We start from the raw sequence: 18,077 nt of genomic DNA on the forward strand, positions 1-18,077 counted from the left end.
AACACTGAAAATACAGTTTTTATTTATAAGAGTCTTCTGAAAATGCTGAAGAAGTAATTGCTCGCAGGCATCAGTTGAGGAAAAGTCCAAAGATCTTTTAGAAAAGTACACTGCTACTACATCTAAAATCTTGTAAAACTAAAAACATTACCTGCTACTCAATTCAAAGGGAGGACTTTAATGATCTGTACCTTGTCATGAATGCTGTGTTGTGGCTAAGTGTGGAATTTGAAGGAAAAATCTGTTTAACCAACGAGTAGGTCAGTGCATTTAAAGCTTGTCTGTTGTTTTTGCATTCCAGAACACTTCTGCAGCAGTTGCAGAGACTCCAAGCCATGGTTGCTGGGAAAGTGTCACGTTCGTGTAAGGCAGCTAGCACACAGACAGGGACCTGTCTTATGGTAGGTGTCCCTAAGGCTGGGAATTGTGCGGAAATGAGAATCTCTTTCCACTGCTCAAAGGTGCGTTCCGTGTTCTGCAAAGCCCCTCTCTTGCAAATTCTCAGCTCAGGAAACTTGTCTTCAGAATTTGACAATTAATTGTGAGGTAGGTGAGACTCTGATGAAAAATAATGGCTGTAGGAAGGCGTTAATTATGAAGGAGGCTGGACCTGTGCTTTTAGTTGGATGCTGCAGTGATGAAAGAAGGAGCACTACTCCTCTGAATAATTTGTTTTATTATTTCCTACAATATTGTGTGTGAAAAAATGGTATCTAGAGGTGTAGAATGAAAACAAGAGTGACCTTTGCCCAGTTATTTTCATACCAGTAAAAATAAACTTCCTCATCCAAATGAAAATAAGGCTAAGGCTGTAAATCTTAGTCTGGACTATTTCAGTAATAGCAGTCAGGATAAGAAAAGGATTAGTATGAAACTTTCCCCTTTTTTTGTCCTTATACACAGCCAGCAAGTTCTTCTTATACTAGTGCTATAAATTGATGGAAATTATTTTTCAAGGCCTAAGTTGTTTTCCTAGTCTGACAGCCTTTGTCACTTAGAAATAAAACTCTGTCACTTAGAAGCAAAACTTGGGCCAACAGCAGAAATAACCTTGGAAATTCCCAGCAGCATCTGTAAAACACATGTAGTGATTGTGTCTGCTTTTCAACTTTGAGAGTGGATAAGGCTTCAGGTCACAATGGTGGCAGACATTGATAGCAAACTCCGTCGTTTGTTGTTAACAAACACTGAGTTGTTGTTCTATATGTACCTTTGTTGCTAAGAGATGTGCTATGTAGTTGTGGAAAAAAACCTCAAATGTTTTGTTTTGAAAAGTATCGGATCTGCTTTGTCTCGATTCTTAGTTTTGATGTGTGTGCGTGGGCCAAGAGTTGCTAGTGCCCTTACCTCTTCTTCATCTTCCCTTTGCCAGATGGTGGTGCTGTGCTTTGCAGTAGTTTTTGGCAGCTTCTCTCAGAGCTATGGGCCATATCCTTCTGCTACAAAGATGGTGTTGCCCAGGCAGCATTCCTCACCAGAGTCCTACACAGATTCTATTGGTAAGTGACAACTATCCCAGTCTTACTCCCTGCTCCAGCACTTGTTTTCCACCCCCATCCCTAACCTTCTCCTCAAGCACCTCTTACTTTTCCGCTCCTTAGCAGGCCACTCTTTGATATACCCACGTCTTTCAAAGCATAGCTTGACAAGCTGTTTTGATGGCGGAAGGCTCCATAGGCATGGGCAGAGCCTTTCCTTGGTAGCCTGCTTGGTAATCCTGTTTAAGCAGTTTTCTTTCTGTTTGTGGAACTAAAGCTAGTGGTCTGTAAAAGGTAGCAGGGTTTCTTCTTAGCAGCAGATGTTTCTAGTGTTAGAATGTGCAACTGATATCAGCTGGTGTGTCCTTTGGCAGTATCAACAAATACTCCAAAGACTGAGTGGGAAACTCTTAGTATTACATACCTGTAATGAACCAGTTGCTTTCAATGTCTCTTATCAAAGTTATTGTTTCATTTTTGTTCTTGTTTCATGAATAATGCAGAGCTTTATGATTCCTACCTGAACCATTGCTGTGGTATCTTTCCTCAGCTATCAAATTACCAGTTAATATCTATGAAAAGACCTCTGTAGCTTTAGTTCTGCTCTGATGGTTTCCATTTTCTGAAGTGACCAGGTCTGTTCTTTGAGCTGCCAGTTTTCTCACCTCTTTTTGCCTTCTGTCTTTGTATGCAGTGAGGTCAAGGAGTCTGTTAATTTATGAAGAGCCTCACCAATTGGAGGAGTCATCAAGCCCAATCTCCTTTGCTGATCGCAGTGACAGGCAAGCAGACACCTCCAAGTACGCAGCGCTGTCCCTGGAAGCAATGCCGGGGACACAGCAGGATGATATCATGCAGTTCACAATAGCCAACGAAACGAGGCTAGAGAAGTCGGTGCTGCTGGGCCTGCAGCAGCACAGGTGAGTGCAGGGTGGGCTGCTTGTTATACAGTGTTCAGCATCGCTGTCATTTGTGCCCAGAGGCCAGAAGTAAACCTAGGGGCTCAGCTATGCTGGACACTGTGAAACATGAAGGAAGAGTTTGATCTCTTATCTGGAGAGCTTATAGGCAAAGTTACTGGTACCCTGGAGAAGTGGTTGCAACATTATAGTAATACAGCTGCTGAACTCACTGCTTCTGCCAGAAACCTAACCCCTGTAAGCCTGTTAGTTGTGCCTACGCGCTTCTTTAAGCGCTCACTTCTGTGTCTCCTAAAGGAATAAGCTTTTGCCAGTTGGGTGGAAGTGTGAGGCTGTGACTCACTGGGCTTTCTATGAGGTTAGGGTGTGAAGAGCAGTGATCTTACTAAAGTAGTACTGCGGAAAGTTTGCAGGATTCAGTCTTAAGACACAGACCTGTAAAGTTCTCTGAACTGCTTAACAAAGAGCTCCTTCATTTTTGGGGGGGTTGTCTCTGAGAAGAGAGAGATTCACTGGTTTAAATACGTGTATTTTTTCCACTCTACCTTTTCTTGTCCTGCCACTGTCCTGTTGGCCCAGGTCCTGGTCTCTGCTAACAGAGGCAAGCTTACCAAACAGTGGAGAGGGATGTTTTGTTTGGAAGCATGCTATTCTGAGGGCTAGGATGAGCCCTATACACCCCATGCATGCTTTCTGAGCACTTGTGTCAAAGTTATATCTAGAGCCAAACAGATGACTAATTCAGTGTGTTACTGTACTCCAACTGACAAGTACCTGGTAAATACCGAGTGCCTTTTTACCATTAGCCAATTCAGGCAGGATATGCACTTTTAAAACTGACTGTTAGTCTTAACCTTTGTTGTTTTGGGTTTTTTGTTCCCTACAGAGTGAACTCGGAACTAGAAGGAAATGAAACACTGAAGATAATTGAAATAGATAGAAGAGTCAATGCCACCTCTTAAAAATAAAAAAAGGCCTTTTTTCTTGACTTCCCTCTTTCCCATATATTTTCAACCAAAGTCCCCCTGACTTGTCATCCTCAGTGAACCAAAGCACAAAAGAGAGGGAGTTCAACTTCTGCATTGACTGATGAGGCTGTGACTGCAGATGGGATCTCTTGTCTTTGTAACTCCCTTCTTCGCTTCACATGCAGTCCCTGTCTTTCCTTTTATTCTTTTCCTGTCTGGTGCCGCAAGGACAGGATTGAATTATGATGCCAGCAGTGTGCCGGTGACTGGTGTGTGTGTGTGTGTGTGTGCGAGTGCGCGCACATGCACACATCCTAATCTGAGCACAAAGACATTATGTAGAAGAGTGATATATGCAAAACCAATGGGAGTATGTGGGTGATAGATTTCTTGGGAGAAGATAACTGAAAGAGGAGATGCAGCATGACGCTGCTCAGAATCTAGCCACAGCTCCATACCTACTGGTCTACAGCACTTGAGCCTTTTGGAGGGATTGAGAAAATCCCTTCAGCCTGCTTCTGAAGGGACAAGAAAGGGCCCTGGTACTGCTGAGCTAACAGTATGGGCAGGAGAGGGGTGGGCAATGACGCTGCTGAATTGTCCTCCCCTATCTCTTTCTCCTCTCCCCTCCAACCTCTTTATTGTTTAATGGGGTAGGTTTCTCTCTAGGTTGAAAGCAGTCCTGGTAGGCTTCCCTACTGCTTCCAGCCTTGTGGAGTTCAAGCAAAGATCAGTCGCTGTCTTGTTGTGCTTTGTCTATGTGGAAGAATTACACTAGTTTAACTGCATCTGTTCAGAAAGCAGGTTTTGTTAAATTTATGCAATGTTTTGGATGGATGTCCTTTAGTCTGCTAAGGCTAATCTGTTTAGCTTAAATCAGTTCCTTCCCAACAAACTAAATTAATGTAAGGCTTAAACCAGAAGTGCCTCCTGAGAGGAACATATGGATTTAATTTATTGGCTTCTAGATGCGTTGATGGAATTTCTTATGTAGACCCAGTATCTGATTGTTCTGTGTTTTCCTTTCCTTGCCATTTTCCTGTTACTATTGTAAATAGTATTTATTAGCTTTGCAAATTTTGTTCAGGCAGTCACAATGAAGTGAACTGAGCTTCCCTAACCCTGCAAGTGGTCTGGGTAAACTCTGAAATCAGACATACAAATATCACTGAACACCCATTCCCTCCCTCAAAACTCAAATGGCCCTGCAGTAAATCCATGTGTCTTATCTTCCTCTTCCCTCCTTTTCCAGAGATGTGATCTTAGACCGACTGCTTTGCCAATAAGATAGGGGTATAAAGTAGCCCCAGCTAGGCACAGTTCAGGCCTGGAGATGGTAGTCAACTGCATGGCAAGATAGTCTCTGACCTGAGGAACTGAGTATGAAGGCAGTGGATAAGGCAAAAGAGGGATGAAGTAGGCACACCAAGAGGTAAAGTTACTGGCCCAAGTTCAGTGGAAAAGCCAAGAGCAGTATTCAGATCTGATCCTGGTCCAGTACTCTTTTCCTTGTCCCATGCAGCTGTTGCCGTTAACGGTTTTTCCTCTCTCTGTACTCTGGTCATGCCTTTGCCCTGGATGTGCTTCTTGCAATTTGTCCTTGGATTGGCACAGCTGAACCTAACCCAGGATTTGAGCAGGGTTTTATCTGGTTACTACAAAAGGGTGTTCAGACTCCACTAAGGATGAATTTAATGTGAAAATCCTAATTCAGCAGGCTAGCATAGCTACTTTACAGTTTACCAGAAGAAGTCATTTTAAAAAAGAAATAAAAATTAAAAAAAAAAATCTTAAGCTCTTTTTTCTTATTTTTTCCTAATGAAAAATAAGGGAAAAACTAACCTAGCCTTACAAGTAGTTTTTTACCATGTACAGTAGATATTTCCTGCAAGTATTCTATTTTGTAAAATATTGGATTTATATTTTATTACCGCAGCTGCCACACCAGCTCCTTTCTTGTTCTTCATTCTGCTTAGACTTTCTTCCTTGGTATCCTCTTTTGTCACCCTCGGGCCTGACTGAAAACTCAGTGAAAGTAATGGAAAAACTTTGGTGGTTGCAGCAGGTTGTTGATCAATCCTCACTGTGCCATTTTAAGAAGACGTTTCACGTTAGTGGCAGTGAAACGTGTACCTAACTCCATGAAATTGTAATGAGTTTTGGCATACAGTCATGCTTTTTAGGTAATGCCCTTTTCTTCTATGCAAGTGCCTTTTTATTATTTTAGTTTTGGTGGCAATGAGAGGAGAAATGCTGTTGTAGTCTATTTTGCAAGTGTTCCCTTCTTGATGTGGGCCAGTCTCCTCCCTTTCCCTTCACAAGGATCCTGCTGGGTCCTCTGCATCATTCCAGTATCCACCAACAACTTCTGTGTATTTGTTTTCTTTGAGCAATGACTTAAGGCTTCACATAAATAGTGAGCACTGGTGGGTGCCACTGAGGGTGCCACAAGGGATGGCTGCGTTGTTTAGCCACATGAGGTCAGCAAAGTGACAGGAGAAAGCTAGGACTGACCCTTCCACTACCATCTGGCTGGCCAGTGGCTGGCAAGGTCATAGCTTAGAAAATTCCTTAAACGGTCTTTTTTTTTTTTTTTAGGGCACCCATGGTTTGCCATCTCTGAGGGCATCCAAATGAACTGTTGTAGCTTCTGCAAAAGAGACCCCAAGCTGTTGAGCACAACACTGCTCTTGTTGGTCTTGCAGTTTGTGCTATGCATAAGCAGGAGGCCGCTCTGCCGGAGCCCATGCCCATTCCCAGTTAAATGGATCACCTCCAATTGCAAATACAGCTGGCTGCACTGTATTAAAACCAACATTGGATTATTTCTCAGTACTACAGAGATGGACAATTTTGCAAAACCCAAACAATATCCCAACCCCACACATCCCTGTCTCCAAAACCTGCTGTACTAGTCACCGTTAAAGCTGTTTGCTTGATTTGGTTGTGCTAGTTCAAATCAGATTGGAAGATAGCCATGTTTTCATCTGAAGCATTTGAAATTGGCCACAGTCTGAGTCAGGCTGTTGAACTAATTCATCCAAACCAGGATGGCCATACAAATTTTCTTGTAACTGTTTGATAAACTACTTATGTTACCTTAATTTGTGTAATCCTTTGAATTATTTTTAGGTACTCTTTGGGGGGGGATCTCTTGACCTAGTACACACATTGCCTGGGGATTTATTGTTATTAAATATTACTTCTTTATAATAAGGAAAACCTTTGCTTTACTTTGGTGTGTTTGTGATCGTTTTTCTTCAACCTTAATCGAACAGGTTTCTCTGCTAGATACTAGAGGCCAATGAGACTCCTCTCATCACCTACTCACAGGCTGTTATGTGACAAGGACCTCGCGATCTCCAGAGGTCATTTATGCCCATCTTACATACCTAGCAGGGGGACAGAAAAGGCAGGACACATGCAATTGCACTGCTAGCCCCAGCGGTCCAGAGGTGGTCCACGTTGATGCACTGCAGACCTCATGGAGAGGCAGCTGTACGTGCTCTCTGTTAAGGGCATAGAGAAGAAAGGGTTCCTAAGGTGTATTCAGGAAGGATGCCAGTATAAGCGCTTTTAATTAGCTGGGCTATATTACTTGAGGTCTTAGCCTTCTGCCAGAGTACTTGTTCCAGTGGTCATTGACTTGGTGCTGTAGAATAATGTGTAGGTATGGGCAGGCTAGGCAAAGGCCTTGCATGCTACCTAATTTCCACTTCCACTAGAGGACTTAAGTGATCCTAAGAGTCTTCAGCTGGAACATTACGCTGCTTGTCAGCATGATTTTATACACACAAGAAGACTTACCTTTTGGCCCGTGCTTTAAAGCATAACTAGGTATGTCGGGTCTTTGCTTCTAGGGAGATAAGCTACGAAGGAATGTAGGGCATTATTTTATATATATATACACACATATATATATTTAAAAAGTATCAAGCACGGGGCATGTGACAGTTCTAACCTTGTTGCCAGTGTGTAGATAATGTTGGTGGGGTTTTTTTTTTCCACAGGCTATTTATAGTTCTTTGCTGCATTTCTCTTATTTCCTCTGTACCATTCAATATTTTTCAGCAGCACAGACTAATAATGGATTAGTCTGAGGTTCTTAGGCCAGATCCCAGCTGATGCAACGCAGCAGGCTTCTCACTGCTTTTGGAGGCTGCAGCTCAGATTTATACTGGCAGGGGATCTCCTCCATATCTCTCTATGTAACAAAGTATCTCAATATATTCTTGATTTTTCCAATGTGGAGCTGAAAATGAATATAAAAACTTTTCTTCTTTGTTTTTTTTTTTTTTTTCCTGCTAAGATAAACCAACCCACCTTTCCACTCCCATCCCCCCAAAGGATCAGTGGTGAATTCTGTCTAGACTCATTTAGAATGTAGGTCAAGTAAATGAATGATACTAATTGCTACATTGGGAGGGATTTCCACTGAGTATTTGGGCTCTAGATTCTTGCTAATGCCAAGAGGCCATTGTACAAACCCCACGTAACTAAGAACAGAGGTATATGGAGTATTTTTATACTCTTGGTGACTAAAATATTTCTTTCGCAAGTCACTAATTAGAAAGGGAACATTTTATGTTCTGAAGGTGAAATGGTAGGTCAGTACTTTGTAACTACAAAAGTTACCCTAGCCTATACAAGTAGTGTAATGCTATGATGTGTTCCTGCTTTGCACTGTAGTGTCAAGGATAAACAACTTTGGGGGTAGTAAAGACGAATTAATTGGGTTATGTGTTTAGGTCTTTATGGATAAGATATATGGGTTCAGTTAGTAGGCCAGGATATTGTAGCTTTCTCGTGGCCAATAAAATGACTGGGCACTTTGGGGCTATGTTGAGGGTGTGATCTCAGTTACTGCTGTGTTACTTCAGTGATCAGTATCCATTGGAGACTCCAGGGTTTGAGAGGGAAATAGCCATTTGTTTTGGTGGTTTTCATGTCAGGCCTTTTTCTGCTTTACTGAGGTATATACCTGAATTGACTTCCTACTTAAAAAAGAGTGGATCTTGCAGGAAACTCTCATTTGTGATGCTGAAATGGAGTTTCGATATCCTTTATTACCAGCAATCTCTTCTCTGTCCTAAAGCCCATCCATCTCCATGTTTTTCCTCTAAGAGTGGAACTGACTACGTGAGAACAAACGTGGGAAACCTGAATTTGTAGACTTGTCTTACAGAAAAGATGAAAGAAATGGCCTTACATCACAAGGAGCATTCCTAGTTCTTGATTCCATAAATCAGCAAGGATATCCTTTTTCATTTTTACCCCCTTGTTTTAGCTTTAGCCTTCCCCTTGCTCTTTAGTACTATGCAGTCCTGTTTGTGCATATCTGACCTTTATCGTATATGCCATTTTTCCCTTCCAACCAGCAAGTAACAATCTTTTTGAACTTTAGCAGCCTATAATTAAGGGAGTGGAAGGGAGAGAGGAGGAAGCAGCAGCAAGTCATCAGCTTCTTTTAACAGGACTTTGCTCATACCTGACTTTGCCATATCAGATTTTAATTCAATGGTGCTGATGTAACGGCATCTCACTGTCTTCATTTGTATAGTTAGCAAGAACGAGTGAGAGCGTGTGTGTATATCTGTGCACATCTGCATGGTGAGCAATTAAAAAAAAAGAAAAACAACACAGAGTTGTTTTTTTAATGCAGTAAGCATCACTAAATAAAGGCATCTACCTGAACACACACAGGACATTCCACTTATTACAAAACAAAGTCCGGGAGTTTCTCTCTGAAACCTCTTCACATTCCACATCACCAAGCCTTTGTAAAGCTGTAGTGTAAATTGCTATCTGAGGTCTGTCCTTTTAGCAATTTTTGACTGAAAGTTGTTGCACTGTGTCATTTTGTGTATATTGTCTGTTTTTTCTGTAGGACAGTTCTGGTTTGGTACAAAAAGAAATTAATTACTTTAGGCTTTGTTGTATCTTTGGTTGTCACTTTTGTCCTGCAGAATTATGGCTTTGAATATATATATTTTTAAAAAAAAAAAAAAACAAAGGTATAAGTAAGCCTTAAAAAATGGCTCCTTGGAGGTGACGGCTTAAGGAACACAGTTTGGTGAGCTGGTCTCCTTGGAGAAGACCTAAAGATCCCCTGTGCCCTGGAAGTGCTACTGCCCTAACCGCCTCACCAGCTCAGTAAGGTGCCAGGGAGGGGAAGTGGTTTGCTCTCAGAGGGCCTCGCTTTGATGTAAGTACATCGCAGTTTCCCTGAGATTCATTGGGCCTCCCAAGGATAAATTACCTGGTGTTACCCTCTTGAAGAGAAATACATACCTAGGGCCAAAGCCATTGCCTTGGGCTGTGCAAAACAATTCTTGTGACTGTGTCACTCTGCGTGTGACACCTCTAAGGCATTTCAGCTGATTTTTCACTTTGTTCAGGTGGATATAGTATGGGTTTGTGCAAACGGTTCAAAACTAAGATGAAAAGGACAGTGATACTACTGCAAAAGCACACCCCGTGAACTCCTTGGTAAACTGCGTTGGAGCCTCTTCTGACTGCGGATGTCTGTTCTTTTGCCATAACTCTATTTAGCTCTGTGTATCCGTCATCTGGATGTGGTCCCACCTGATTGTTCACACTGCAGACATACCCATTGGGTGGAAAGAAGTCGCTGTTCTTCCTTTTTAGTCTGCTTGATTCTACGAGAGAACAGACTACCTGCTTTTGTAGCCTAGACATGTATGTAGCAAAGTATGTTATGCTTTTCATTTCTTGCAAATAAATATTTTCTGTAGAAAAAGCAACTACAACTTGTTTTGCTTTCCTTATGGCTGGAAAAGATCTGGTCCCTTGGCTTTCCCAAGTGTGGTCCTCTGCACAGTGAATCCATCTTCAGCACAGAGCAACATTGGTGACTTGGCATGTTGCTAGACAGAAGGTTAAAAGCAGCGGTGTGGGTTTTAACTGAGGCTGGCTGACCCTTTTTCGAGATTAGTGGAGAATTATAACTGTCAATAACGGGTGGAAATTAGGTGAAGGCTGATGGCATTTGATAATGAAAATGGCACTTGAGTGCAGCTATGGGATACGGACCCATTAATATCGGTTCTCTCTATATGAAAGTGGGATTCAGGAAGGCTGATGCTCAGGGGAGCACCAGATTGAGTCCAGTGATACCAGTCTGTTAGAGCATGCTGGAGCGCGAGTTCTGTGGCCCAAATCGCCCCGTGGAAGGTCAGGCCTTTCCCTGCACTGATTTTACACTGGGCAAATAATTGTTTAAACTGAAACCTTAAAAGAGCTCTTTCTGCTTTGGCTTTCAAAGGTTGGGTCCTCTACTGGCTTCAGCTCCTTCTCTTACCCTGACTCACCCCTGAGGTAGCTCAGGAGCTTGCTCCAGCAATTCAGAAGCTGCTGTTTTGACTGTGCGAACAGTCAAGATTATGCCCTGCAGCCAATAAGCAACGTCCAGCCAGGAGACAGAGTTAACCTTTGCTACTTCGTGTTAGACATGGAAAAGGATATACCTGATTTCTTTCAGTTGGAGCACTCTGGCTTTGCTGTCCATCCGGGGAACTTGGCAATGGATGGCCTAGTGCAGGTGTGAAAATTGCCCTGTGCAGAGCGGGCGTCACAAATGGGATGGTCATTTGTATTGTGCCAGTTTGCTACCAAGAAAGGAACCTCGCAAATGAGTACCATGCATCCATAGAATAGCAACCAAGAGCTTATCCTCTGCAGGAAATACTAGCGATGAAAGTAATAGTTCCAGCTTTACTGAACTTAAAATGGGAGCGTGACAGATGGGTTTGGTGCCTCCTTTTCAAGCCCTCTTAAAGAAGGCTGCTTTAGAGGTTGTGGAAGGCAGTGTACCATGAAAATTGGAACACCCTGGGCTGAACTAAATTTGTGGCTGATGCAGATTTTCAGAAATGCCTTGGGTTTGGGCTAAAGAGGTTAAAGTAGCAAAAGAAATCGGTCCTGAAGGGAGGGGAAGCTCTTCTATCATAAGCTCTACCCTGATGCTTTTAACACAAGGATTGCCTTTCCTGGCCACCACCATTCAGTATTACAAGAAAAGGAAATCGGAATGAGAGGCTTATTTTTTGCCTCTCCAGTCTTTTTGGTCTGTCCCATCACACACGAGCCTCTGTGCAGTGTTGTAACAGAACAGCTGTCCCACGTGGAGCCCGGTTCCAGCACCAGAACACATTATTTAACCCCCTCCTCAGTCACAGCAAATGAAGCAGCTTTTTCTCACAAAATGTGGTTTCTGTACCTGAATGAAGAAGGTCTGTGGTGCTTTCTCTTGAAAGGTGGGGTGAGAAGGGCTTTGCTTTGTCCTTCAAGTTCTACACCCCTCTCCTTTGCTGTCATCATATCAGAGGTTATTGCAGTTGCTGTCTTTCCCCTGCTGCTCTTGGGTGCCCCTTGCTTTCTGAACAGGCAATTTCCAATAGTCCAATAGCTCCTTGCCAGAACTATTGATCCAGGGCACTTGTTAGCACATCAAGCCATACATAACATTTTTTTAGAGGAAAACCATTAGATCGTGACTGATTGGGGAAGTTACCCTCAGCTTAGTTTCAGCTGAGCTCAGTTCCTCCGAGCACACAAAACACCGACTGGTGATTAATGATTGGTTAAGCATCTCCTTGGGTCTCAGTATTAGCCTTAAAACTTCACACAGCAGGCGATGCTGCAGGGAGTCTGTGATTAAAAAAGAAACCCACATACAATGGAGAAATGCTAAGTGATGAGCTGTCAGCCTCGCTACCTATCACCCTCCGGTACATGCTGTTCTTTGAAAAGCATGTTACTCTTTGAATTCAAGGCTGAATTTTGATACTTGTTTCTCAGCCTGATTCTCATTGCAGGATGGGAGGGTGTCCAAATGCAGCTTGCAATGCCTCTCGTGGCTTGGTTTGGATGGTAAGTCTTCACCCTTTGCTGTTAGCTGTTTCTTGTACCTATTCTATAACAGCTTAGAATTCACCACCCTGTAGGTATTTCATGGTGGATTCGTTGGGTCCTTCACTATAGGAAGGACATTGAGGTGTTGGAGCGTGTCCAGAGAAGAGCAACAAAGCTGGTGAAGAGGCTGGAGAACAATCCTTACGAGGAGCGACTGAGGGAACTGGGGTTGGTTAGGCTGGAGTAGAGGAGGCTGAGGGGAGACCTCATTGCTCTCTATGGCTACCTGGAAGGAGGTTGTAGTGAGGTGGGTGCTGGAGGTTATTCAGGCACTGGCACAGGCTGCCCAGGGAGGTGGTTAAGTCACTATATACCTGGAGGTATTGAAAAGATGGGTAGATGTGGCACTTTGGGACATGGTTAGTGGTGGACAGGTACAGTTGGACTTGATGATCTCAAAGGACTTTTCCAACCAAATGATTCTATGAGTACTGGTGCTCCCCTTCCCGGTTCATTTGTTTTGTTTTTTTCTTCAGGAACATGAACTTCATTAACCTGGAGTTCAGAAGCATCGAGCAAAAGCTTGCACCTTTCCCATAAATAAAAGAATTCTGTAGGACCCATGACCTATAGAGAGAGAGCACTGGGTAGGAAACGAGGAAAGCAGCTTCTGGGCCCTGGTCCTGGCATGCTAGTGAATTTGGCTGACCCTTCTCCAGGCTTCCGATTCCTGATCTGCGAAATGGGGCCCATGGTGGTTTCTTCCTCTCTATAAAGTACGCTGAGATTGACTAAAGCAAGGTGATCCATAGGGGGCAGTGACTAGAAACAAAAGAACGTTTTCGCTTCGCGTTGAATGAGTCATACCGGTGTGTCTTGGCTCCCTTCAAGTTGTCCTTCAAACTGCGATTGATTCGATTTCTCATTTCCTTAGTGTCATCTCCTATGGGCTTCAAATGGTCCCCACAGAAGCCATGAATGACTTGTTTAAATTTTATAATTGAATTAATCTTAAGTTGTCTTTACAGAAGTTCTATATGTTGCTATAAAATTAATATTTTCTTTGATCTTTAGTAAAGAGAAAATTGCAAGTTCTGGCCCTTAACTTTGCTGTGATACAGCTGAGAAAAGATAGCCAATGTAGAGTAAGTCCATGATGCTACATTGTCTGACTTCCACGGTCTAAAGAAATGCTCTAGGTTCTGCTTAGGCTTTGATTTTATAAACGTGTTTGGTAAAAACCTGGGTTTGATCTGTGGCATTTGTGAAGGGGCAGCACCCAGGTATTTCCAAGCCAGGATCAGGCCCTTGATGTCACCTCTACTGAACACCTTAGCAACAGGAATGAAGGCATATTTCTAGCTATGGCAGCCTACACACAGAAAGAGGAGCGGTGTTGTGAAATAACTGAAAAATGGTAAAAAAAAATAGAATGTAGCAGGAAGCAGTAACTTGACAGAGAACTAATCAGAGCCAGCACTGGCAGAACTGCAGGGTGAAGCAGCTCTGCCCAGCAATGTGATCTGCTGAGGTGAGGGCAGGTTACTCCATGTTAAGCCACATCATCCTTCAGTTTTCAGATGGATAAATGGTGCTCTACTTGACCCTCAAATGCCATCCCAAAGGGAATGGTTTTGAGGGCTTATGTATCAACATTGCATCTGGGATGGGAAGCTGGCTGCTTGTTTAGTCATGTTTAAAAAAAAAAAAAAACAAAAAAAAAAGAAAAAAGAGGGGATGCAAATACATACATATATATGTGTATGTGTATATGTATTTTTGTATGTTTTCCTTGAGGGTAAATGTGGAGCATTATCCCAAGAATGAATTTCATATGACCTTAAGGAATATGGAGCATTTAAACCAGACTGACTTCTCAGTAGGTAGCCTGGCACACTGAGCAAGTAAAGTTGCCTCACCCTTTTCTTTCCCACTCCCCCTTTTCATATATCCACCTTTTTTCCATTAGGAACGGGATTTTCTGTCTCTCCCACTCTAAATAAAACTCGCTGCAGTGCACACAGCCTGTGCACACTGGAGTGTTCAGAATGGGATTTAACAGGCATGTGAGTAATGGAATAAACCTCCTTTACTTGGCTTTACTCCAAAAGCCTAAATTCCCTCCTTTCTCCACATTTGCTCTTTCATTCCCACAATCCACCATCATATTCGGGGTATTGCAGTATGGTGAGAAGTTTCCACCCAGGAAAAAAGAGCTTCCCGCTGGCTGAAGCTTGTCAGCTCTCAGATGACCAGAGGAGTCACCACGGAGCGATGTGGGCTGCTCCTCTTAACCCAATAACTCAGCCTTTGGTTGAGCTGCCAGTTTAAGAAATGAGATCCCAGCTGTGGGAATTTAGGCTTTTGCCAGCATGATAATCCCAGATACTTGAAAAACCTGCTAAGAATCTATTTTTGTGCTTGTCATTTCCCTCCGGATCCAGTCTGCAGCCCCATCTTGGAGCAAATGTGATGCTCTGATGAAGTTTCTACCGTTGCTGCCTTTGTCAAACCACAGGAATTGACAGCTATGCCACAGGTGTAATTTTGTAAACAGGGTTTTCCTTCACGAGCCTCAGATTCTCTCATAATTGCTCATATTCAGAAAAAAGGCATAGGAAGTCGATTTAGTACTTCATCTTGCAAATGACTCATGCAAATTGCAGCAGTCAGAGGAAAAACAGGTAATCCCGGAGCACGGTGTATATGTGGTCATGTGGGCAAAATGGTTATTGACAAGCAGGAGCTACAATAGAGTTTATGCTGGAGAAGGAGGACGTGGCTCAGTGATGTGGATGTTCCCCGAGGAGAGTGGGTTAGGAAATTCTTGTTTGTTGTTCGACTTTGCTCCAGATGCTTTAGGGGAGGTGGAGTGATTAGTTGGGGCACAGGCCACAAACCTGTTTTTATAGGGACCAAAGGTGAGAAGAATAAAGCTGTGAGATGATGCATACTGTTCCGCTCTCTAAGTGCAAAATTAATTTGCCATTAAAGTATTTTTTTGCACATGTCATTGGCATCTTTTCATAGCAGCCAACAGATTCAGCAAGGGCAAAACCTTGAAGATACCTTGATGACTAGGGGAGGTCTTATGGCTCTGCTCCTCATCCTTGAAGATGGCTCTTGGGCTGGGTCTGAACCGGTCTTTGATAATTCTACCTCAAAATATTTTAGTGTGTTTCTGCAAAAACCAGTTATTATATGCTCTTAAATTGGATGCTTCCACTAGCAGCACTGGATGCTAATTTCTCTGAAAGTTCATCTGGAGGTTTTCCAACTGAGGTCCCAGTTCTGCAGAGAAAAGGCATCAATAGTTTCAGTAGAGCTCCATGCTGGTATGCAGATCTCTCTGCACGCAGCTAAGAGCTGGATCCAGATCTTCTTTTTACAGTACTATATAAGAGCTTTAGTTTCGCTTCTAATGAGCCATGTATCACATTGCTTAATTATGCTTTCTTCTCTCTGCTTCATTAGTAACTAAAAACACTCTGAGGTTTGGGGCAGAAAGTTTATATAATATTTGGGAGAAGCACATGTGCATAGAATCATTAAGGTTGGAAAAGACCTCTAAGAACATCAAGTCCAACCGTCAGCCCAACACTACCATGTCTACTAAACCATGTCCTGAAGTGCCATGGCCACGTGTTTTTTTGAACACCTCCAGTGACTCCACCACTTCCCTGGGCAGCCTGTTCCAGTGCTTCACTACTCTTCCGCCAAAGAAATATTTTCTAATATCCAGTCTAAACCTCCACTGGCATGACTCGAGGCCATCTACTCTCGTCCTATTGCTTGTTATCTGGGAGAAGAGACCAGCACCCACCTCACTACAACCTCCTTTCAGGTAGCTGTAGAAAGCAATAAGGTCTCCCCTCAGCCTCCTCTTCTCCAGGCTAAAAACCCCAGCCGCTCCTCATAAGACTTCTGGTCCAGACCCTTCACCAGCTTTGTTGCTCTTCTCTGGACATGCTTCAACTCACCTTCTTGTAGTAAAAAGCACAAAACTGACCACAGGATTTGAGGTGTGGCCTCACCAGCACTGACTACAGCGGGAGATCACTTCCCTTGTCCTGCTGGTTACACCATTTCTGACACAAGCCAGATCTCCGTTGGCTTTCTTGGTCACCTGGGCTCACTGCTGGCTCATGTTCAGCTGGCTGTCAACCAGTACCCCCAGTCCTTTTCCACAAGGTAATGTAGGCAATATATCCAAAATTGATGAATAGGGGTAGAATATAATTCTGAAAGTTGGTCAAACTTTTAAATACTTGAACTATAGTAGAAGATCCATTATTATGGATACTTCTGTGCTAAGTATGCAGAAGCTGTATCTTTAATCAGGGTTGGAGAAGGAGCAAGAATCAGGTGTAAAGAACCCATTGACTGTCACAAGTCTGACTAATGCCCAAGATTATGCACCATTTGCATGCTGGTGCCTATGGACACCAGGAAAATGCTGTTACTTCTGACTTTTGATTATGCTGCTGGCTATGCTGCAGCACCAGGATCACACAGAAGAGGCAAGGCCACTTGGGGAAGTCATCTGTGGAGAAGCAGAGGTTCTGAAATCTGTTCCTGAAGGGTTTGCCTTCTCTGTAGAGTGTCATTGCTCATGCTTCTCTTTCTTTTCCTTATGTCTTTCTGGTTTGGATTACACTGCCTTGGAGAAGTTTTGGATGCAGAAAATAAAACACTGACTGTGCATCATCCCTGCTATAATTTCTGTATACTCCCAGCTCTTGACCTTTTCTGTACTTTTAAATCTTATTGTCACTGTCACCTCCTGTGCATAAACAGCCCCACACTGGTGCCTCCCTGGAGAGTTTTCCTTAGTCTCTTCTAATGAACAAAAGAGAGAAGGAGGGAACAAGGTGGGAGGACAATTTAGAATCATAGATCATAGAATGGTTTGGGTTCAAAGAGACCTTAAAGATCACTTAGTTCCAGTCCCCCCTGACGTGGGCAGGGACATCTCCCGCTGGACCAGGTCATTCAAAGCCTCATCCAGCCTAGCCTTGAACAACTCCAGGGATGAGGCTTCCACAGCTTCTTGGAGGAACCTGTTCCAGAGCCTCAGCACACTCACATTAAAAAATTCTTTGTAATATCTATCTAAACCTACCGTCTTTCAGCTTATAAGTATTACCCCTCATCCTATCATTGCACTCCCTGATAACGAGTTCTTTTCCTATGTTTCTTGTAGGTCCCTGTAGCCCTTATTTTACTGAGACACTGTGACGCTTGCGTCAAAAGATATCTCTTTGGAGTTATGTGCTTCGTGATTCCACGTGTACTTGGAATGGTGATAGGACAAGGGGGAACGGATATAAATTGGAGAGGGGTAGATTTAGGCTTGATATAAGGAAGAATTTCTTCACAGTGAGGGTGGTGAGGCAGTGGCACAGGTTGCCCGGGGAAGCTGTGGATGCCCCATCCCTGGAGGTGTTCAAGGCCAGGTTGGATGTGCAGCCTGGTCTGGTGGGAGGTGTCCCTGCCCATGGCGGGGGGGGGGGGGGGGTGTGTGGAACTGGATGATCTTTAAGGTCCCTTCCAATCCAAACTATTCTATGATTCTATGAAATCGAAATTGTCCTGGGGGGAAAAAAACATAGAGGCGATTAACACCGCAAGAAGCGTGGGGTGCAGGAGCACTCGAGCCCCGCCGCGCGCTCACAGGGCGTTTGACCTCGCTGTCCCGAGGGCGTTTTTAAGGTGCCGCTGCGGGCGCGGTGCCCCCCGCGGCGGGGGCGGGCGCTGCCGATTGGCGGCGGGGCGTGGCGGGGCCGGGAGTTTCCCACAATGCCCCGCTGCGGTGCGGCCGCCGATGGATGCTGCGC

At 43.7% G+C, this 18,077-nt stretch overlaps 1 protein-coding gene across 3 annotated transcripts in view; it reads left to right on the forward strand.

Moving 5' to 3' along the window:
- Positions 1 to 10,124, forward strand: part of CREB3L2 (cAMP responsive element binding protein 3 like 2) — a 78,724-nt gene extending 68,600 nt beyond the window's left edge. For 2 of the 3 annotated variants that reach the window (XM_054066347.1, XM_054066356.1), the window contains exons 9-12: positions 302 to 401; positions 1,373 to 1,499; positions 2,173 to 2,398; positions 3,285 to 3,386. In XM_054066347.1, coding sequence (XP_053922322.1) covers positions 302 to 401; positions 1,373 to 1,499; positions 2,173 to 2,398; positions 3,285 to 3,360 — 529 coding nt within the window. In that variant the 3' untranslated portion in view covers positions 3,361 to 3,386. Of the gene's footprint in view, positions 1 to 301; positions 402 to 1,372; positions 1,500 to 2,172; positions 2,399 to 3,284; positions 3,387 to 5,964 lie in introns of those variants that run through there. The other variant, XM_054066364.1, reaches the window with a different exon arrangement.
- The last annotated feature ends 7,953 nt before the right edge of the window (positions 10,125 to 18,077 follow it).

This window comes from Cuculus canorus, chromosome 1, assembly GCF_017976375.1.
Source record: "Cuculus canorus isolate bCucCan1 chromosome 1, bCucCan1.pri, whole genome shotgun sequence".
In the NCBI taxonomy this organism is placed as follows: domain Eukaryota; kingdom Metazoa; phylum Chordata; class Aves; order Cuculiformes; family Cuculidae; genus Cuculus; species Cuculus canorus.